Below are 23,444 nucleotides of genomic sequence, written 5' to 3' on the forward strand. Positions count from 1 at the left end.
AAAAATATTTACTATGTGAATAAACCTACAACCAGTAATGTCTGAATGTAAAAAAAAATAAATCTGCAACTCTTTGATTGTCTTTTTAAATTAAGTTGTACTAGAAGCTGAAAGTAACAGCAAAAAGAATGCAGCTAAATTTAAATGGATTCCTTTAATGCAGTAAAAGTCTGTCAGAAATTTATTTAAAAAAAAAATACAGGCTATCTTCAATAAGTTACAAACACAAACTCACATTTTAGTATGCAAAATGTACAAAGGTACATGCAAATATGGTAACTTTCCAGGGTTATACTTAGTTATAACTCAGTTTAAAAAAAATACTGAATAAATATTAACAGAGATAAAGGACAGAAGCCAAACTTTAAATAAAGAAATAGATAAACACATAAAGTATAGCTGCAACATAAATATCAGTTTTGTCTCACAGGCTAAAAAGCTGTGAGTCTGTGAATACAAACATTCATCTAGAACTTCAAATATTCAAAACATAACAAAACAGAGTACCGAGTGAGTTGAAAGAACCAGGCAAACAAAAGTAAATTCTGTGACCTATTTTAAAGAAACAAAACTCAATTCACAACAGGAGTCTGGCACAGCAAGGCGGGAAAAATCCAACACATTGTCAACACTGTTTGCTTGCCTCTTGCTAAAACTAAGCCTTAAAACAATCAAGCTCACTACTTGTATAATGACTTTGCTACTGTATCTAAGAACCTTAAAATTCTAATTCCAAGATACTTAAAGTTAACGTATTTAAAGAGAGTGATCATGCAAAGTGGAAACAGCAACTTTACTAATCCAGCAGGAAAGAGTTGCAGTCAGAAACAATTTATTTCAGATGCATCCTGAGATAAAAAAATGTTTTGGTCCTCTTAGAAATCCTACCTCAACATACATTCAGCTAAGTCATATTGAGAAGAAACATCCAAGGTGTCTTTAAGCTCTTTGTGGGTTACATTCCTGATGACTGTGTTCACTCAGACAGTCGCTTGTATTCCCTGGATTCTGAGTGGAAATAGCTTCTTTCCACTCAGAAGATGAGGATTTGCTGAATGGAAGAGAATGCCCAACAAAATGCAATATTTGCAGTTTTTGTATGTTTTTTCTTAAGGATTCACAATTTTTTTTGTCTATAAGGGTTGCCAATGAATTAGTGAGTGAGTAAAAAAAAATGCCATTTCTAATCTTAAACTTATTTTTTTCTGAGGTTTCATCAGTAATAAAAGCAAAACATCATTATATAGAAACTCATCAAGGAGCTAAAAAAACAAAGCATCCTTTCAGTGATCATAAATAGCTAAAAATATACAACTGAAATACAATTTAAAACACGCACTGATTTAGATTGAGATCCATATGTAATTTTAATTAATTTCATAAAACAATTAAAAAGAATTACTTGAATAAAGAAAGATGTCATTTAAAAGCTTATAAATAAAATAGTCATCAGCTTAACATCCATGTTTTCTTTGGAGTTGGAAACATGTTTAGAAAAAAAGCAGTAGAAAGTCTTTAAATGCTCTTGAGTATCAGCACATTAAGATTATCACTAAGTTCAGTTCAGGTTTTTTGTTAGTTTATTTAATACATTTTGTGTTATTTATAGTTTCAAATTTTTCGATGGTGTGGTCCCTGTCAAAAGTTTAGATATATTCATCATTGGCATAAATGTAACTTTTATTTTGGCTTTTATTCATGTCATTGAAGCTATTTGACAAGCTTACTAATCCTCTTTATCTGTTACAAAACCAGTAGTGACATCTGCTTCTGATGATTTTCCTGTGTAATCACAAATTTGGCCAAAGTTAAAGCCATCTAATCCAAACAGCCATTTTCAAATGAAAGAAAACTGGTCAGAATCTCTTGGAACAACAGAAGAACTATCAAGATTCAAGAAAATTGTAAATTGCAAGATGCTGGAACATTAGTGTCACAGTCCACAATAACAACTCGATGCATTATTGCTGTTATTTGGGGAATGTAAGCATAATCTAATGTAAATATTCTGCACGTAATTTTGATCCAGTGTAAATGAAAATAATAATAACAAATTGTAACTTGGCCACTCATTTCTAGTTTTACAGAATTGCATGTTATCTTATTAAAACTATATGCCAGCTTCTACAAAGAAATGGTTCAAATTAATGATTCAAATTCCCAAATAAGTGATGTTTGTGTAGATTACCAGCAATTATAAATGTTTGACTGGAATTGCTTAAAAAAATCTTTTTTCCTATATAAGTCTAAGTAGTGTTCTTTTCTTCATCCTAGCCAAACTGACATTTGAAGCATATTCAGTCCCATCTGAAAACTTTACAAAAAACAACTGATTATCTACAATATCCACATGTAGAAAGGCATTGAAAGTTTGGTCCTGGCAAAAATGGCTGTCTTTACAGAGTTACAAATACTCTGCATAAAAAACAAACACAAATAGGAGAGAGGAGGTCTAAAGAGAGGAGGAGCTCTGGTAGTGTCTCAGCAGCAGCTGGTCACATTCGGCCTCAGAAGCCGGGGACAGCGAGGGAGGCGAGCTCTCATCAGAGCTCAGAGAGAAATCCCTGAATGGGGACGGCGGTGTCAGAGCCATCAACTCCTCCTGATTCTTTGCCCGTCTCCCACCCGTGCAAGTCCCAGCCAATTGCTCGTAAATCTTAGGTCGATTGTCGCAGCAGTTGGAGGCGGCAGTCACTTCGGCGTATGTGGTGACAGTAGAAGGTGTCTGTTTATTGAAGTACTGGGATGGACATGGGGAGTTATCTGAGGCAACGGGCGGCGCTGTGGTGGAAGGCGGGAGAGTGGGTCCTCCTGGCAGCATCATGGTGTTCAGCTCACTGATGTTGGCGGTGAAACGATTGACAACGCAGCTGATCTGGTCCATGATGGTGGTACCCTGAGTTTGGCCAATTTCACCCACGCTGATGATACTGATGTCCCCACCATCTAGAATCGCAGCAATCTGGCCGTTGTCCCCACCTCTCCGCCTGACCCCAGAAGAGAACTCGGGTGCATAGGGTGGTAAAACCTTCATCTCATCACCTCTCTCGTCAGAATGGTGACCTCTTCCTATAGCTGCATGTGGACTAATGGTGGGCAGAGGTGACTGAGAGGGCGAGCAGGTAAAAGATTGAGACAGCTGTGGTCCTTCGTACTGCTCCGTTACACTGTTTTCCCCAGTTGTGTCTCCTTCTTTAGAAAATGGCTTGATGATGGCAGTCTGATTCACCTCGACTGGGTCTTTTTTCTTAACGTGGAACGACATCCTCTTCCACAAGTTTGGTCTGGAGCTCCGTTCAGCCTGTCCCCAAGATTTTCCATTGGAACTGCAAAAGAGAGAGTTACATTTTAATCCTGCTAAAACATTTTGGTAATAACTCACATATACAGTGCAGTGAAAAAGTATTCCTCCTAAAGACTTTTGGTCTTTTGATTTTTGGAGGGTTTTTTTGTGACATTTACAATAGACCAGAACCTGCTGTGTCTATTGTATTGCCACTGGCAAACGTCTTCTTATGCCTTTTTTAAGAATTGCTGTCTTTTTGCAACACTCCCAGAGAGGCTAAATTTGTAGAAAGTTCAAATCAATATGAAGATTTTTGCAAGACATTATACATAAATATATAACTTTCCTCCAAGTCATTTTACATAACCTTGTCTCTATCGGTTTCCTTATCTCATTCTCCATTGTCTTCCATTGTCTTCTGCTGTGTGTGTAATATTAAATCTCCTTGCTTGTTCATTTATGTTCCTTAGAAAGAGAAATCCTCCAAGGATCCAGTTTTCCTCTGGGAGGATGTAACCCAAATGAGGTTGGCTGTTCTCAGCTTAGGGAGCTGTTTTTCTTAGCTTCATATGCAGCCTGTTGTAATTTGAGGTCTTCAGTGTAGACAATTAAAACTTGAACAGCTTTGTAAATGTTCATAAATAATTATTCATATGGCATACCACTATGTGAAAATTCAAGGCCAGCTAAAATTTTAGGTGAAAAAATCAATCAGATTTTGTAAATAAGATTGACAAGTTTTTAAATGTTAAGGTCCATTTTGTTTTGATGTTGGCAGTCTGTCTGCTCTGCTTTGTCTCTTCCCACCTGACTTTCACACATTTTGCAGCGTGCAACATTACATCCAGTCTCTGCTGAAGTGGTAGGACTGAGAACAGGACTTTTCACAGATTAATTTTCCCTGTCAAGTAAATATGATGGGATTCTCTGACATTTTAGCACAGAGAGAGAGTTTTGTGACCAACCAGGACTTTGGGAGGATATGACAAAAATCTATAATTCCTACAACAATGAGGGTCTCAGACAAGTTTTTCTTTAACCAAAATAAATGTGTGCACAGCAGAATTTGAAGAATCTGAAGCAAATCATTTTTTTTCATTCTCTGAAAGAGAATTCAACATGTGAAGAAGAGTGATTTTCTCAAAGTTTTGCCACATTTTAATGACAAATTTGGTGAAAACCATAAGAGATATGAAAACATCATCCTCACCATTGAGGAATCTACACATTTGTTTGCAATATGCATGAAATGTATATGCAGGTGGAAATCAAGGCATCATAATAAGTGCGTTTTTTTTTTTTTTTGAAACTGTTCCAAATAATCTTGCCATGAGAAATCCCATTACAACTGGATGTATTAGCAAACATTGTGCCACATATTTTGGGATATGCAGTCAAGACGCTCTAATAAGTTCAAGCAGTAGTGTTTTTGATGTCAGCAATAGGAATGGGATTAGACAGGGTTGGTACAAGCATCAGATACATTAAAATAGCCTTTTCATCTGTTGTGCCGCAAAGAAGTTTGTATTGTTTTATGCATATGCAATCAATGAGGAGTTGGCACCTTCTTGCTAGTGAGAATAAGGAGAATGAGAGGTTTGCCTATGCCACTGCTAATGTAACAAGTGTTACTATTGGAAGCTGATAGGCAAAAAGTGAATTATTAAATTTGCGTATCGGTTGAGAGTAATATTTGTCTCAGATGCAATGCATTTGATGCTTTTCCTTAAATGGCAAAACCATTCATTTCTAAGGCAGTCACCAAAAACAGAAACCTTTTAAGAGCCAAGCACACTTGTTGATCATGTCTACAGTCCATCTTCAACAGCATATTCTGGTCTTTAGCTACCTTATGTTGTCCTGTGTTGATCCACCACGTCGAAACAGGTTGGCCATGCTGCTGGATGACTTGCCAGCCTTGGCAGCTTTCTTGGCATCACCCACATGCATGCGCACAACGGTGGAAGTGGTGAACGCGCTGCGTACATTCTTCTCAGGCTTGGCAAGCATGATGTACACCTGACAGTATAAAAACAGCAACATATAACAATTAGAGTAGAAAGAAGCAAAGCTCTCAAAACAGAAAATGTTGTTTTTGTGCTTGTTTCTTACTTTAGGGACAAACATGCAGCAGAGAGCCACCGTGGCACTGAGGCTCACGCTAAAGCACATAGTTATGATCTTGTAATTAGAGCCAAAGTAAATGGGCACAAAGGCCAGCCAGATAATACAAGTGGTGTACATGGTGAAGGCAATATACTTGGCCTCGTTGAAATTAGCTGGCACGTTGCGAGTCTGAAAGAGAAAAAGACAAATAGAAATTTAGAGCAGTACAACTTACAATACCTATTTTTTCACGTCACTTTAAAACCACACAAACTTTAATGGAGTTTTTTGTAATACAAGATTTGGACGTAAAATGACACATGGCCTTCTAGACTCTTATGAATGAGCTTGATTTAAAAAACTTAAAAGTGTGATAACTATTATATAAAATAAAATGAATTTTTAACTAATCTGGAAAGAAATATGTGCAATAAGGTCGCACTTGACATGAGTAAAACCAAAAGACCTGCAGCTGCACTTACAGGAAAAGAACACAAATGTACAATGCAATTATTAAATTTTTTTTAAACCTATCCAAACTTCTCTTTTCATGGAGCAGGTTTGGAGTACTTTGTATCAGTCTAAAATGATACAAAGTACTCCGTTTCAGTACTTTGTATCAATGTAAGATGATACAAAGTACTCCATTGTTGCATTAACTGAGGTAACAATATTAAGACATTCTAAAACAAAAACAATAAAAAGAAAAGCAAAAATTCATATGCAAGGCACGTTTGGATAAGGAAATGAAAATTGTGAAAACAGTCATCAAGCTGCATTGGAAGATCAGTGAGAAACAAACTGATGTATTCCTGAAGTACCTTAAAGGCATAAAAGGTGCAGCTGAGTATAAGCAGGCCGTTGTAGCCCAGTGGCGCCACCACTCCCAAAGTGGTCAAATTGCAGATCAAATGTACCTCACGGATGCTGGGGTAATCATAGATCACCTAAGAAAACAAAGCAAGAATGTTTCTCTTTTCATTTGAATAAAGGCTCATTAATACCATCCAATATATATATATATATATATATATATATATATATATATATATATATATATATATATATATATATATATATATATATATATATATATATATTATATATATATACATACCTCTGGTGGCTCGATGATAAGAAGTGCCACAATAATCCCCAGTTGGAGCAGTATGAGTAGGAAGGCAATGACCAATTGTGCGCAGGCGGACATAAAACGTGGTTTCTTGGTGCAGATCTTCTTCTTGCTCCCTGCCAGGATGCGTGCAATGCGGTTGGTCTGAATTAAAAATAGATCAAAATGAATATGGGTGTTTCAGTTAGCCTGAACGAAGATAACACTTCTCACGGTGATTTGTGTGAATAATCATTTTCCTTGACCTGGAATATCAGGTCTTAATTTTTGTCTCACTTATAACTGGCAGTGTGCCAGCCTCTGAAGCTCAGCTATGTTGTGTTTGTGGCTAAAACCATACATACATATGAACAAACAAAATATCACATTGTGGATGCACGCTCGGTTAATTTTTTAAATGCAAATAGGAAAACCTTTTGATGTACGTCTTTTATGTAAAATAGGGATATAAAAAAATAAACAGTCATATTTATCTTTCAAATACAGTACTTAAATTCAAATCAGCTTGATAAAAATAGTGTCAAACTGTTGTGCATTTTATGGTGTTATGTAAAAATGTGACATCAGATTATGCAAATGAACAAGTAATAAAGCTGTGTCTCTGTGTTTCATAGGAAGTGACAAAAGTAAATGACTAACTTCATTTTGTAAAAGAGAGTACCTTGGTAACTAAGGCTGAGTAGCTCATGGCAGGGGACAGGCCAATCCCCAACCGCTGTAGGTAGCAGTAGACAATGTGTGGCTTGGCAATTAGGCTAAAGGTGCACAGGTAACCCAGACATATTCCGGCAAGAATGATGTAGCAAAGCTCCCGACTAGATGACTTCACCACAGGAGTGTCCCAAAACCTACATTCAAAAAAATAAGAAAAAAAAAAAAAATCATAAGTTCACTGAACAAAGACAAACTTCAATGTATTTTATGTGACAGATCAGCACAAATGTGATAACTATGGCGTGAAAGGAAAATGATACATGATTTTCAAAGCTATTTTTTGCGCAATTGATCTACAAAGTGTGGCAAGCAGTTTTTCAGCTTTCTTGCATCAAGACTTTGTGGAAAAGTAGATTTCACTACAGTTACATCCAATAGTCTTTTGGGGTTTGTCTTTACCAGTTGTACACATCTAGTGACTGATATTTTTTTGAGATACATCTTTGCAAAATAGCTTTAGCTCAATCAAACATAGAAAGCATTTCAAAACGTAAGTTTTAAGTCGTGCAACAAATTCTCATTTGGATTTAGATCTGTGCTTTGACTGGGCCACTCTAATATAAATATATATTTATATCTAAATACTTTTATTATTACCACCATAAAATAAATACCTAATATTTATGTGCATAATACAAATACTAAACAAGATCTAGACTGAACTGAAATTACACCAAGTAATACCAACTATTTACCAAGTTGTCCTCATTTTGACCATGCGATTTTGAATAAGAATATGCATTACATATAAGAATATATCCATTTAATTACTTAATGAAGACAGAAGTAACAAATAGTGTAGCCATGAGTCCCAGACAGGCGAAGACTACAGCTGCGATTGGCTCTGGATCTCCCCATCGCACATACTGGACCGGAATTGGTGCACAACCTGAAGAGAAGGATTGGAACATATGATGTACAGTATGTGAAATTATACAAACTGTACAACAATAAACATATCATTAGTTGTTTGGATATGAAGTGATAAAAAAGAGCTATGCTAAAAAAAATAGTGATCTAGAAGTGTAAACTCTAGATAAGAAAAGAGCAAAGCCATTGTACTGTTATAGGTATGTAGCCTTTGGCTGATTTGTACAGTTGTAAGTCATTCTGTATTAATCGCAATTTGCTTTGCATATAGTTATAAGGAAGTGTTTGAGAACAAGATTAGAGAAATTCTGAAGAGGCATTTATAACAAAACCAGATGTGGTAGATCCTCTTATGTCCTGTTTAAATAACTCGAGTGAGAGATAAAATGTTTACCAGTAAGGTCGTCTGTAGGCCAGGAGCCCAGGGTACAGGCTCGACAAGTGTACTCATCAAAGACGAATTCGTTCTCCTTGCAGGGAGTACAAGTCCAACAGCAGCTGACTTCTCCTTTACGGATCACCTGGAAACACATTCACACAGAGACAGGCAGCTGAAAGTAAGGTGGAAAGGACTCAAAGCTCCAATGGGACCTTTCTGTAGCTAATCTTACACCTTGACTTTTGTGAAGGACATGTCAATTAAAATGTGTTCGTCATGGGAAACAAAGAAGACAAAAGCTTGTACAATGTCATGGAGTTACATTCCATACAATTTTTCAAGACACTGTTCATTTATGGTAGCTAAAAAGCTTAACATTTTCTCCTCTGGCAAGCATGCTAAAATGCACACTGCTCAAAAAGGAATGGGTGCAGTAACTGCAAAATAGATGTGTGAAAGACTGTATGAGATTCCTTTTTTATATAAGTCATCAGTCATCAGCAACACAAAGTTGTTGAAGAAAGGAAATGAGGCCTGTTTGATTGAATTTGACAGAAAAGAAGGAACTTGGTTTGGGGGAGAAGTTCAGACCAGGTTAGGATCTTTTTGATGTTCAGTATTTATTTTCATTTAAGGTGCATTAGATAGAGATTGATGTTGGAAAACTGTGCGATGATACAGAGGAGCACAAAGGTTCCCCTCAACACAAATAGGATGAAGCTAAATAAAGTTGATTAAATCCTGAACAATGGCATGAGCTGCATCTCTAGTAAGCTATTATATTATTGTCATGATTAGCAGTGAACATCTGGGATTAATTTAAATCTAGTGTGTGGGTTGTACTTCACAGGTTTCCTCACAACAAGAAAACCTATAGTGGATATTATGCAGAGGTGTAGTTAATATCCATCTGGGAACTGCTACTTCAAACTCTTTTTGCTCAACACATGACTTGAAACATATGAGCCTTTGTAACACTTGGGTCCCATTTGTGAAGAAGCAGAGGCGGAATAGGGGACAGGAAAGAAACAATGTTTTTAGGGGTATACTTTATAAAGTCTGGTGACAAAATGCAATGTAGTAATGTGCAAACCATTAAATTAATTCATTTTACACCAAAGACTTGCATATATGTTAAGTATGTAAATGAAATAAAATTTAGAAAAGTAAGGATTGTATAAAAATGGTACAAAACACTGAATACAAACTTTCTAAATTGAAGATAGGGTTAGTACTGGATACCATGGGAAGCAATATTTGTATCAACCACAAAACTGATGCCATTCAGGCTGAGGCCATAGATCCACCCAACGATCCAGATGCCTCTTTTGAGATAATTTCATTTACATTTTCAGTAATAAAATCCAAGAGTTGATGACTTATGCTGTACACCCCTTCTCTCAGCACTCTGAATTTTGAATGATTAGTATTACCAGATATCTAAATTTAAGCATCCTAAAAATCTTGCAAAGCATCTCTATAGTAAACTGAATGAATTGTAACTTCAAACTTAACTGAACTGAATTAAATTTGAAATCCCACCTTGATCTGAGCCTTTTGGCAGGGCTCAGAGCAGACTGATTGGATGATTTCACTGCTGTTGCTCCATATTTCCTCATCATTCATCTTCAGACCACCCTGATCCCAACTTCCCACATGGATGTAAGCGTACTGACCCACTCCAATCTGCTTGAAGTTCATGATTTCATACCTGTAGCACACATCAACCTACATTTTCAGTGTACAGTTTAACACTATGCATATCTTCTCTTTTCTTTCGTCTTCAGAGTTCTTACCTGCCCGGGGAGTCTCCATTCTGGTCAAAGTGGATGATCTCTCCAGACACACCAGTAAAGTTGGTTCTCATTAAGTAATCCAGCAGCTTACGGCCATCTATGGGCCGCATGTTTTCACACAAACCCTTTGAAAAACAGAACAAATTTGCAGTAAATGATATTGCCATCAGAAGTAATGGAATCTGGATAAGCTCAATTTTGAGGCTCATACTTTATATCCTGGACAGAGAGTTTGCTGCATGGCATGCAGACCATAAGCCATTGAGTAAATGGCATTTATAACAAAACCCATTTTTGTATCTTGGGCATACTGGTGTCGTAGAGATTCTCTCCCTGCGGCGAACAAAAATTAACATAACCAAAAAAAACAACTTAATTGTATGATGTCACTGACAGATTAAAAGTGTTCAATGTGGATGCAGGCAGCATGTTTTTTTTTAATACTAACAGCTGCAAGTGCGGTTGTACTTTGGGCTCTCCTGTGGGTGCCCTCTCAGTCGACACTGGAAACGGTGCTGCCAGAATTCAGGAAACCAGGGGTTCCTCAGATTGGAATCAGGCTTCAAGTTCAGGTAATAATCATCAAACCAGTTCACATGTGCTGATTTTAGCTTGATGGTGATCCCACCGGCAGCCTCCATTTGATAGCCATCAGTGACATCATACCTGTCTGCCCAGCCATCACTAAAAAGAGAAAGTAAAACAAGAGGTTAGAGTGAAAACTGGAAGTGAGCAGATTTATGTGATGTTTCTTATCAGATTTAACACCATTTCTACATTTGTTTGGCTTCAAACCAGCAATTTCAAATAGTGAGAAAAATGACTAAGTGGATAATTGTACACACTTTTACAAAAACGATTCTGAGCCGCAGCAGTTTGAATATCTTGTTAACTGCTTATCATTTTTGCAACCCACTCTGTGGTTTGGCTGTTGAGACGGCACTGTCACCTCGGCAAAAGATGCAAAAAATCATTTACTTTCCATTGTAACTTGACACTTAATGACTGAGAAACAAAAGAGAACAGATACTGTATATTTATTTGACAACAGATACAACGCCTGTATTTGTCTGCAGCAATTGTACATGTGCAATAATCATTAAGATGAATTTAAGATTAATTTGACAGCATTGTTTCAGTAGGGAAGAAGGTCAAATTTTAAATTAAACTTGTTGGCAGAATTGTTGGAACACCTAATCCACCATTAACAATAAATTAAATATGATTTATTTAATTTATTATATGTTTGCATCTTAATGGTTTATTGATATCTAATGCAGTGATTGTCTATTATGTAAATTATTTATTTATTTTATTTTGCATCTTTTAGCCATCCATAAAAACACAGTCTTTAACTCTAAGTCTTTACTTTAACTCTAAGACATCCAAATGGCTATCACAACAACTGATAACCTGTCAGCTTTAAGCTTCAGTCAATCTTCTTTTTGACAAAAAGAGGATCAACACAACATGCTTTGATTTTTTTCACAAACCTTGTCTTCCTTTTACATAATGTTGGAGGTGTTCTATAATATATGGGTTTTATTAAGTTTGTTCGCATTTTTATAACTTCCCAACCTCTGCTTTTAACAGGTAAACACTCAAGGACAGAGTGGTTCCTTTCAACTTCATATATGCCACCCACAGTAGTGATATAATTATATGTTTACATCTGCTGGTGGTCATAATGTCATGGCTAACTGGTGCAAATGTCTTCTAACAAACTTAAAGAAAAAAATGTGAGAGAAGTAATTGTCTGAAAACTTATTTAGCCAAGCTGGAGTTACACAACAGTGTGTGGGTGTTTTTATAATGCCTGATTCTGGTGAGGTAGGAGATCATTTCATAACACATCCTTAGAGAAGCGAGTACAGAAATGGTGCACTGGCATAAAAAAAGGCAGGAATAGATTTGAAAAGCATAGAGGGCTTTGACTCTGGATAGTTTGAATCACTGTTCAACAAGCGCTCTGAAACCCACACATCGACCTAGCAGGGCACCATGCTGCATACGGCATGTTGCTATACCACCTACATGCCTGAAGACACATATATATGCTTGCTATGCAGTGTGTGTACACAAACATCTTGCTCTGATTTTTCATACAATTTTTAGAACAGCCCATTTTTTTTAACAATCCAACAGCAAGAAAGATGTCATTTTTACACTTGAAACTGAACAAGAGGGGAGAAAAATAGACTAAACATCAACAACTGTCTAATCTAAATGGACTAAACCTTCTCCTCCATGACCTATAAGCAATCTCAGCTGCTGTGTTTCTGCATTTGTGGGTGGAAAACTAATGAAGGATCACATTGCATTTACAGTAATAGAAGTTCTAAGTGGTTAACAGGAGCTCTTGTGTGAAAAAACTGTGTACAGCAGCCAGAATCAAAGGTGGAGATTTTTCGCTCAAAGCTTCTTAAACTTGCTGAGGTGCATCCTTGTGAAGTAGAAGGGAACCATAAGATTTTTATAAAGTTTTAAAAAGTAAAAAGATTGACTTGCATTTTGTGTTCACCCTTTAATAAACCACTTAACAGCCAATACTTAATGTTGGGCTATGTATCTCTACTAGTTCTGCCTTTCAAGGCACCTTTTGCTTTTTGTTCGTTCTTCTTTGGAAAATAGCTCAATACAGTTAGATTTGATTGAAAATAGCTACTTACCTTTTCTTCCAGTGATTCTCAAATAGACTTGGGTCTGGAATTTGATTAGGCCATTCTAACACACATATTTGCTTTGATTTATACCAAGAATGTCTGCAGAATGTCAATTTGTTCTAGTCTCTTTTTATTATTTTGGCTGACCAGCTTTTCTGTTCCCCCTGAAAAAGAAAACTCTCAGCATGATCCTGCCATCACCCTGTTTCATGATGAGAATATGTTCAATGTTAATTTTCCACCACACAAGGTTTACTTGCAGTTCAAAAAGTAATTTTTCGGTGTGACCTAACCGGAGGACTTTCTTCCATATGTTTGGCATGATCCAAGTATTTCTCTCCATTTATGGGACATAGGCATGCACACATGGCACAAAGGCACACAACTAGCAACAAAATCTCCAGGCTCACATCAAAATCTAAATTTCTGCAGGTCACTAGACAAACCTGTAAAACAAAGAAACACTAGTGATTACATTAAAAGAGCAAATTTTGGATGGGGCATGCATATCTCAAATAACTTTTTATAAGCAAAACATAATATAAATAAAAGAAATCCTAACTATTTAACTGACATCAATAAAATAATTGTACAATGGCTACACAGCTAGAGTATTTATGACGTGTCAGCTTATGGAAAGTCTAGAGAGTTGTGTTTTTACAATATGTAGTTCAAGGTTATTTTACATTTCCTGCTGTCAAATTTGAGCGACAGCCTACATATGTGGCTCCTAATGAGGAAAGGCATTTATAGAACACCAGGGACGAGAGCGAGCCAGAGAGCCAAACCTTAAAATAAAACACGTTATTCTCGGAGAGAGACTGGAACCTCTCGCTAGATCCACCGCCTCTTCTTCACTTGTTTGCATCGCTAATGATTTTAAAGGCTTTTTGTTTTCTGAAATGTTTTTTGCCCAATCTTTGGCTTATTTTCTTTTAAAATAATTTGCAGGCAGATGGTCGTATAATATGATAAAAAATGGTTTATTATAGAAACTGAGAAAACAGAGCGTTCAACTTTGTATTTCTAAACACATGGAAAATGCAGTTATTTTCATCAAAGTGAACAATTAATATTTGGGTTGCACTGATACTTTGAAAACATAAAAATTAGGATTACAAAAGATAACAGGCACATTTGTCACGATTGTGCACAGGAATATCTATACTCCTTGAAACTTTTTAAATATGCGCACACTACAGTTTTATACTTTAATGAGTTTCACATTTGATTTGAAAAACCAACACAAAGTAGTGTATCTTTGTTGGGTAAAGGGGAAAAGAATTAGATTTTTCAGGATCAAAAAATGTCTAAAAAAGGGGATATTCCTTTTTATTCAACCTTTCTGAGTCAATGCTTTAAAGAACTACCCATTAATGTAATTACAGTTGCACATATTTTGAGTTATGTCTCCATCAGATCATTTCCTCAATTCTTCTTTGTATAACAGCTCAAGATCAGTATAATTGGATATGGAATGACTCTGAACAGCTTTTTCAAGTCATGCTACTGGTTCTCCATTTGATTTACTGGGTCATTCAAACATAGACAAAAAGCATTGCTCTAAACTATCAATCTGTACTTCTAGCTATATGTTTCCAGAGATACCGTGGAGCTCTTGTTGTTACATTTAACACAGAGATTACACTAGTCACAGGTATACTTGATTTAACAATTTTCTGAAGGGATTGGGGAACAAAACTTTTCACTATTTCAGGTGCAAGCATTTTGTCATATACTTTTCTTTCTACTTCACATTCTTATACTAGTTTGTCCTGGCCTATTATACAAAATACAGACTAAATACATTGAAATCGGTGCTTGTAATATTGCAAAATGTGTAAACATTCAAAAGATATGGATATTTATACACTGCTGAATACACTATGAAAAAAAATATCATAGAATGTAAAAATACCTTGAAGGTTAAAGGTCACCATTAAACTGAAAGATGCAATGATGATGAGGATGAGAGGACAAAGATGGTTCCACTATGAACAAATACATCGGGATGGATGACGCTGGACATCTGGAGAAAGTGGAAAGCAACAAGACTGTAAATGTAGAGGCACAAACCGTGCATGGCTTTGACTTTTATTCCCTGGTACAGGCAAACAATACACACAGCGACAATTGAAAATGATAGATTTCCCTGCTCACCTTCCCACAAGCAGCAGCTCCCCCACCAGGCGCTTTCGTCTCATGGCCATCAGAATGCCTCGGACTGTCATGCCCTCGCAGAAGCAGGCCACCACTCTGGCTTTGGGTAGATGGGCCATGAGTTTTTGGAGTAGTTTGTCAAAGTTCTGTTCCCCTGCATTACTGTATATTTTGTCAGAGTGGGCAATGCAGATCCCCTCTTTTGCTGCCATGTCTTTGAATGCCTCCATACCGCTCTCACCATAGTTACCTTTGGATGGAAGCACATTATTGAAAACACACAGTCAGGTGTCTGTCATTCAAACTAAACAAATGAAATGAGAAAACTGAGACGTTTCCTGGCCGAATAAAATCATTTTCAGACATTTTTTTGCAGGACTCTAGTCAAAAATCTGACAGATTTCTTCTGGGAACAATTTCTTCTGCAGGCTCACATGTGTAATTGCAGTACAGGAAAACAAAGAAATACACTTGTGTAATACCAACACAGCACTTGAACATGTGGTAATTTTGCTCCTGTCATGGGAGATGCTGTAGAGTGATTGATTTCCCCATTATTGCTGAAAAGTGGGTCGCCTAGTTTCTGCGGCTGTGCAAGTGTATACCAAAAATTATTTACTGGGTCATAAACTTTGCCATTAGTTCACAGAAGCCCACTGCGGTGCTGCAAGCATGACTGACCTACATTTATTAAATACATAAATAATTGAAGGAAATGGTCTGATGACTAATGTCCATTACTTAGATTTATAAGCCTGCCTAATTCTTGTAGGGACATGGAAGGGCCGGTGTCCAACACCAGCTGTCAGTGGGTGAAAGGCGGCTTACTCCTGAACAGGTTAGATTACTAATATGTCCAATAAGTTTCAAACATATCACAATAATTGGAGCCTCCATTAAAATTTCTGCTCATCTTAAATTCCAGTGGATACAGAATCTACTGGATTATTAATTTTCATACAATGGTGCCGTTCATCAGTGATGAAGGATTGTGGGCACCTGGTGGCTCTGTGGTAAAGCAAAATGTACCGAGGCTGCACTCCACTGTCCCAAGTTTGATCCTCAGCCTGGGGCAGTTCCTGCATATGCTCCCTCTTTCTCTCTGCCTTTCCTCCTGTCAAGCTACTAAAAAATAAAAAAAAAGCCATTAGTGCCACAGAAGTCTTAAAAAAAAGAAATGAAGAACTGTTTTTGTTAAGTTGTTTAGATTCTTCCTGCTATATTTGGCTGTTTGAGAACTATTTAAAAATATTTATCCATTTTTTGTGATAACATTGTCCTAAATCATAATTATTTTAATTTTGAAGGCAAAACTTATCAACTAAACTCCTGTGACCTGATGTTTTGAGTGCTTTGTTGATCTGAAGAGTCATTCAGTATATTTTGTTAGAAACAATGCAAGACGACAGAGTAGCTGGTTTGCTTTTAAAGCTATCTTTTCCTATATTTTGCCCAAAGCAAAAGCTTTTCTCACATTCTGGAGCAGGGTTGCACCATCTGTTTGTTTATGGTGGTTATTGAGAATAATCATTATGGAGGTCTCTTGTTTGATAACTTCAAGATATTATGTCTTTTTTTTTTCTTTTTTTGCAGATGATGCAGTTCTGTTAGTGTCCTTCAGACATGCCCTTCAGTGGCACTGAAGCTGTTCACAGCTGAGCGTAATCCCCTCAAAGTTTAAGAGCATGATTCTCAACCCCAAAAGATGAACTGTTCGCTCTTGGAAGAGGGACATGAATAGATAGACTGGAGACTCTTTTTCAGCTTTACAACTGTTACTATAATTTGTTGTGGAGAAGAAATGACATACCCAAAATTCAAAGAATTCAGTTTAGTCCATGTTCCATCTCTCACCTATGGTAACATTTTTAATAATGATAAGATCCTGGATACAACTGCAAGACATAAACTTTTTCTGTAGGGTTACTGTGCAAATCCACTACCTACTGGGATCTGAAAGAAATAACATAAAATTCCTGGTTTTTCTTGGAGAAACAACTGACAACCTTAGTTCTCAAAGCAGAAAATAACATTTGAAATGCGATATATCTGTTTTGAAAATTCTGTTCAACACCAGTCTGTTGGTTATATAAGAAAACAGAAAATACAGTTTAGATTCAGCAATTATTCAAGCACATTAATAAACAGTGGTAAGAACACTGAAAGCTTAACAGCAAGTGTGGTAACACACTAAAGAAAAAAATCAAGGATTATACACTGGCAGCACATTTGTTTCCTAATAAATAGGATTAGTCACTCAAGGACCGAATCTATGAAAATGATGACAGAAGTGTGTGCTTATTCCTCATGTGTTTTGCCAGGTTTAGAGGATGGCTTACAAATCTAAATAATAATTAAAACAAAAGATTGTAGGATGCCATGTGTCCTTTTGAGCATTTCAAGCAAATCATGTAATAGTTTTTCTCTGTTTGTTTCAATGAAAAATTACAAACTACTGAAACTACACAACAGAACCTTCAAAACCAGACGTTTTACAGGAAGTATCTACTGTTTTGGTGTTGCAGTGATGGATCGAGTAAACTGAAAATACATTTTAGTAGCTAGAATATTCTGAAAACGTTGTCATTTGCCAGTATAAAATGTATATGTTAATGTTAAATTGTATATGTTTGAGCATATTTTTGACTACACCTGTAACAGTGTCAAAAAGGCCAGTACCTTCTTTGCTGATCATGGTATTATTTTTCTGGATGAACAGCAAAATCTTCTGACCTAAACCTTTAATCTATGAGATTTTGTCCAGAGGAAGATGAGTGAAAGCGAAGCTCTGCTCAGGTGTTCAGGAAGCTAAGGTGGCTTTAATAGTGGCCCTTAGCTAGCCTGCATTACTTTTTGTTGTTTAGCGAGTCTGACAATGCAGACCAGTTAAAGGCCACTTGTAAAGCCACCTTAGTTTCCTGAACACCCGAGCAGAGCTAGTTGATCTCCTCCATGCCATGCTGCATTAATGAAGTAAGTGATGCAAAAAAAGCTCAATTGTTTTATGATCTCATGTAAAATGTAACATTTTGTGTTCTTACAGAAAAACATCACTTTGTGTGTAGTAACTCAAATAAATGAACTTGTCAATATTTCTTATTTATTTCATATAATTGCACGTAGGTTTCACTAGCTGGGTTAATTTACTGGAATTAATTTGCTTTCAATGGTATTAAGATGTTATGTTTGTTCACAGGCATAGAGTCTTACCCTCTGTGTGTATTGCAGACACATAGCTCCAGCTATACCGCTTGACAATGTCCACCATGGCTCTGGCTTGTTGCATATCTGATGGCACCACTCTCATAAAGTATTTATATAGACTCTGTTGGGAGAGATTTACATATTCACAAGTCTGATGACATACTTGTGTGTGTTTTCAAAGAATGATCTGAACACTAATTTGTACGTACATAGCATCTGGCCTCTAGGTTATAAAATTCAACAGAAACTTTTAACGTTTCTGGTTTATTTTCCAACTTTACCTTGTCACTGAGATCCATGCTAGTGGCTGAGTATGCAATCTGTGGGATATTGAAGAGCTGCAGAAGATTCTGCACTTGAATAGCCACGGAGCTGGATCCTGGTCCGATGAGTCCCACGATGGGCTTCTTTCCCTGCAGGAGTATGTTCCCTGCTTCTGCTGTGCATCTGGCCTGGCTCTCCTCCTCATCGCTGGACACTAGTGTGTCCCGGATAAACTCAATGCTCTGCTCCAGAGCCACCGCTGAATGCCAGCACGAGTCCCTGGTGAACAAACATTGAGCTCACCATCACAATATTTTGGCAAAAAGATTAGAGGGAGAGATGATCTGATAGGGCTTCAAAACCGATAGGAGGCGTTTCCACTGTCTGAATTAGTCAGTAAACATGGCATTTTATTTAAGTTATTTTAAGCTCAGATTTTATTAAGCTTTGACCGGGATTCAATAAAGTATGTTTGAGGCTGACTTCATTCACTTCTCATCATAGTGAATCACAAGCATCTTCTTCTTTTCTTGTAATGCTCATTGATATTTTGGAAACAAAACTACAAATTGTAGCAAAATGACTGGAGACGTTCATCATTTCAAAAAGGGTTTCTCCATCTACTAAACCTGGATTTACTTCAAGGTCATGGTTTTCAAATTGTGTTATATGAGTAAATAAAAAATTAATTTTAAAAAAGTAGTAGTAATGAATAAAAAGACATGTACATATAATATATAATTCATAAGCTAAAGTAAAAAAAGAATTGCTTATCCAGAAAAATATATAAACAGAAGGCTGGTGTTTATAGCTTCTATACGCTATAATCTTCCCAATTCTTTGGGAGAATATTCCAAAGAATTCAAATTTAAATTTAAGCAGATAATAAAGTGTCAAGAACAACTGGTGGTACTACTTCTTCACTGCAAACTTAAAACGGTTATCTGAAAAACAAACAAAAAACAACAACAACAACAACAACAACAACATAATCAGAGCCATGGTTCTGCTAAAGCTGAAAAACTAGATATTCTACATTTTGTGCTCAGTAATGAGCTCGCCAGTAATCACAACAAGAACAGGCTGCTGTGGCTATTTTGGTCGTAGTTGAAACTCTCAATGATTATTCCAAAAATATGTCTGAACCTCTGGTTTGAGGTACTTTGCAAGTGGGAAGAAGGCAACTGGTTTATTTGGAATACCTTTTTGATCCTTAAAGATTTGAAGGATAATTGTTTGCTTCATTTTGTTAATTAAAAGTTAATTAAATTCCTTCTCAACCAGCCGTCTGTCATTTTCTTGTGCATTTTTATCTATGAAGGGATCATTAGTTTGTATCCAGTTCCCAGAAGTCTCCTTGGAAGATTATTCTTGCTCCCCTCTCACCTAAAATTGTTTTACTTTTATCTTCAAATAATTTACTTTTAGATTGATTGGTCTTTTTGTGTATTTCTTTCTGATCTCCTTGATAGTTCATTTCACATTTATAACTATTCCTTGCAGAGATATATTAAAACCCCTAAAATACATGGTTGTTATGGAAACTTGATGACCCTTAGTTACTCTTTGCTGCATTTTTCTAACACTGAGCCTTGGAGATATTTTTACCTTCCTTACCATATTCTTCACTGTGCACTGTAGCAAAATAAACATGAATCTTCACTCAGGTTTATTTGTCACAACATTCATTATTTTAAAAAAATGGTACCTATTTTTTTACTTGTTAACATGAGAGAGTTTAGTCAAGAAACTATTTTTATGTAGCTATTTTAAGTCATTATGGTTAAAACGCATGTAACAAATTTAAGTAGCATGTTTTCCTATCTTCATGAGTAGTTAGGAGAAATGATTCCCATCATTGATATAACCCAGAGAAACAATCTAATTGGAAAAAAGAACAACAGACATTGAATTAAACAGATTTAGACATTGCTAGGGATACTAGTTAATGTGGCACCAGTTATTTTTGAAAAAATGGAAAAATACAATACTTATCCTATAAATTTTTCACCCTTACTAAAGTTACTCATAAGGCTGCATTTCTCAAACTTGTCTTTATTGATGAAGGGTGGAATTATTATTTTAATGTTTTCCCCTTTCTATATATCTCTTGCAGAGGTGAAAGTGTATGTATATTTAATGGTTAATTTCCATGTACCGGGGTGCAGACTGAGAAAGCTTATCTGGAAAAAAGTTGAGTGATTAAAACAATATTATTTAAGTAATGAATGAAAATATTTAATTAAGAATACATTTGTTTTGATTTCTTAATCAAACTGCCATAGCTGACTACCTAAAGCATTTAACAACTCTTGAATAAGATTGTATCTATTTTTCAAAACTGCTGGCTGTTTTAAATTTCAAAGTTGTCTAAATGACATTTAAATGTCAAAAGCGTAATGCAAACCCTTATACATCACATTATCTTTGGTTATTTATAGCTTAAGTCATCAGCTTCATCCTAACTTATTTACGATTTTTTTTGTTGGTTTTGATTCATTACAAGTTGTAACTGAGTCCTTTTTTTCTAACAGATCACTCTGAGTAGGTTAATTATTGACTTGCTAAGAATAAGTGGAGTCACTGCTCCTGTTGCTGACCTTATCTCACAGCCCAAAGAAATATTGGGAAGAATATTGGGGTCTGCATTAATCCTGTCCAGAGTGTGCATCATGGCCTCCACTCTCTGGATCCCATACTGCTCACGCACTGCACCGCACTTTCGCTCATGCACCTAAACAAAGTGGACCAACAAGTGGATTGTTAACCTTCATCACACAGATACAGGATACCCAAGGACATAAACTCACACAACAGGTACCTTGTCTGCAGGTGGTTGGTGGTGGACAGAGAACAGAGCTCCAATGATAATGTCCCCTGGGATATGCGCCAGCACCCTTCTCTCATTATTCTGGGCACTGGCCACAGCCTGCTCTTTCAAGCTCAGCCAGCTCAGATCAGTTGCAAGCAACAGAATGATTCCAAACAACCTCACACATAATATTTTCATTGTCCATGTGCTATTCTTTAAACCTTCCTCCATCCTCTGCCCTCTCACATGAATCTCTTGTGTTTTGCATGGAGAGAGAAAAGCCACAGACAAGAGTTAGACTCCTCCTGAGGAAAAAGATGCACATAAGCTAGGTGTGGAAGAACTGAAGTCAGAACAAGATACCTTAACTTGATACTAAATTTTACAGCTGAGCTAAAAACTAAACAAACACATGCATTGTGCTTACCTTTTGCCATCCAGATTTCAGTCCATTTGAGATCGTTTCCATCACAGAGGAAAAGTAAAGAGCAGCATGTGCAGCTTTTTTCCTCGAGCTCAGTCCAGTGCCTGGCTACGGCAAACTGCAAATAGCAGCAGATAATACAGCCCGTTATTGGAACATGCTTGACTTACTGACGCACAAGATAACCCCCCTCCTTCTCTCCCACTCTTCTGCTAGCTCCTCCACTCCCCTCTCCTCCTCCATTCTCTCTACATCCAAAACAGTGTGGAGAGCTTCACCACCGATTGTTCGGATGGGAACTTGTGGAAATAGAAAATACACACTGGAACCTCAAACTTCACTGCACATTATTGTTTTTATGAAATACTAAGTAAAAAAGGAAGACAATTGTAATATAAATAATAGTTTAAGCTCACTGACTTTGTTTGGGCCACCTAAACCATTCCGTTGATGCTCTGATTGCAAGAGCTGTCCTCCTGCTAAACTCCTTAGTTTTAAGTTTTTTTGCAGCTTTTGCAGGTACGACAGTACATATTAGCTTCAACTATCTGGCAGCCTCATGCTGTCAATACAGAGAACCTACGCCTGTGGGAATAAAATCTGAAAAACAAGAAGACATATCTCCAAAGTGGTTTTAAATGTTTTTGTGCCGTTTTATGCTTTGATTGTAAATCTTTCGAAATTAATGATTAACCTTTGAAAACTTTAAGAGGTTATTACATTTATTTGGAAATGAGGCGGGAATTTGAAGGTTGCTAAATTTGCTAAAGTGTAGGTTAGCACAAACTCATTGCAGTAATTGCATCTTTTCCTCAGAAAATAATCAGATGACTTTCCCAAAGTTATTCTTGAAAGCCTCTAAATATTCTTTAATGGTAATTCACCAACGATCTCCTTCAAGTTCTCAAATGTTTATCACAAACACAATGACAAAGAATCTCAATTTAAATGTTAACATGACTTCCATCCGTCCTTTCGTCCTTTCATTCATTCATTCATTCATTCATTCATTCATTCATTCATTCATTCATTCATTCATTCAGGATGTAGAAGGCTAGAATACCAAGAGAAACTCAGACACGCTGGGAGAACATATAAACTCTGTGCAGCAAAAGTCTAAGCTCTTCTGCTACAATATGACTGTACAATATGAATTAGGGGAGGTTGCACCGTTGCATGGCAGACTCTTGAAGACAACCAGATACTGAATCTTAAGTTTCAAGTAATGTGGAACTTAGAACAGCACTATATAGGACTAAAAAATACAATAAAATAAAGTATTATATTTCATAAAATAAAATACATTGTGGCATATCGTGAAGTTGGTTTAATTATGTGTTCCATTTTCAGTCAGAAGCTCACAAACAATGAAATCAAAAGAACAGCCCACTGAAATTTTGTTTCTGAGAGTATAGTCAGAAGTTTCTCACCAATCACAGTATCAAATTCTAATATGGCAGCCTTGCATGTGCCTGTAATTGTATAAAAGAGAAAAAACAAACAGATTTCCTCTTTTGTCTTATATGTCTATCTTTTATTTCTTTATACACATTTATCCATATTAGATTGGTGCCTGTCTTCAGTGGTCATTATGCAGGACGCAAGATATACTGTACTCAGTGTCTAAATAGATG

At 36.5% G+C, this 23,444-nt stretch overlaps 1 protein-coding gene across 2 annotated transcripts; it reads right to left on the reverse strand.

The window, feature by feature from the left end:
* Positions 1-135: 135 nt before the first annotated feature.
* Positions 136-21,940, reverse strand: grm5a (glutamate receptor, metabotropic 5a). Of its 2 annotated transcripts, none has more exons than XM_055043689.1 (18): positions 21,814-21,940; positions 21,396-21,640; positions 21,175-21,308; positions 18,592-18,853; positions 18,317-18,431; positions 15,107-15,356; positions 10,732-10,967; positions 10,495-10,616; positions 10,284-10,408; positions 10,030-10,198; positions 8,503-8,629; positions 8,010-8,127; positions 7,186-7,372; positions 6,510-6,668; positions 6,214-6,339; positions 5,399-5,581; positions 5,136-5,305; positions 136-3,326 (listed from the first exon to the last, which is right to left on the reverse strand). In XM_055043689.1, the coding sequence occupies exons 1-18, from the start codon at positions 21,821-21,823 to the stop codon at positions 2,453-2,455; spliced, it is 3,612 nt and encodes a 1,203-aa protein (XP_054899664.1). In that variant the 5' UTR covers positions 21,824-21,940; the 3' UTR covers positions 136-2,452. The 2 variants fall into 2 exon arrangements, with proteins under 2 accessions (XP_054899664.1, XP_054899665.1); XM_055043690.1 differs by having other exon boundaries at positions 21,396-21,691.
* Positions 21,941-23,444: the final 1,504 nt, after the last annotated feature.

Source organism: Poeciliopsis prolifica, unplaced genomic scaffold (genome assembly GCF_027474105.1).
Source record: "Poeciliopsis prolifica strain line A6 unplaced genomic scaffold, Auburn_PproV2 SCAFFOLD019, whole genome shotgun sequence".
Lineage (NCBI taxonomy): Eukaryota > Metazoa > Chordata > Actinopteri > Cyprinodontiformes > Poeciliidae > Poeciliopsis > Poeciliopsis prolifica.

Bases quoted from the DNA above. Each gene is read 5' to 3' on its own strand.
- grm5a (XM_055043689.1), bottom strand. The intron at 15,357-18,316 runs GTAAGACTCTAT...TTCCATCCAAAG, and splicing joins GTCTGCAATACACACAGAGG to GTAACTATGGTGAGAGCGGT. The intron at 5,582-6,213 runs GTACTTCAGGAA...TTTCTCTTTCAG, and splicing joins GCACCTTTTATGCCTTTAAG to ACTCGCAACGTGCCAGCTAA.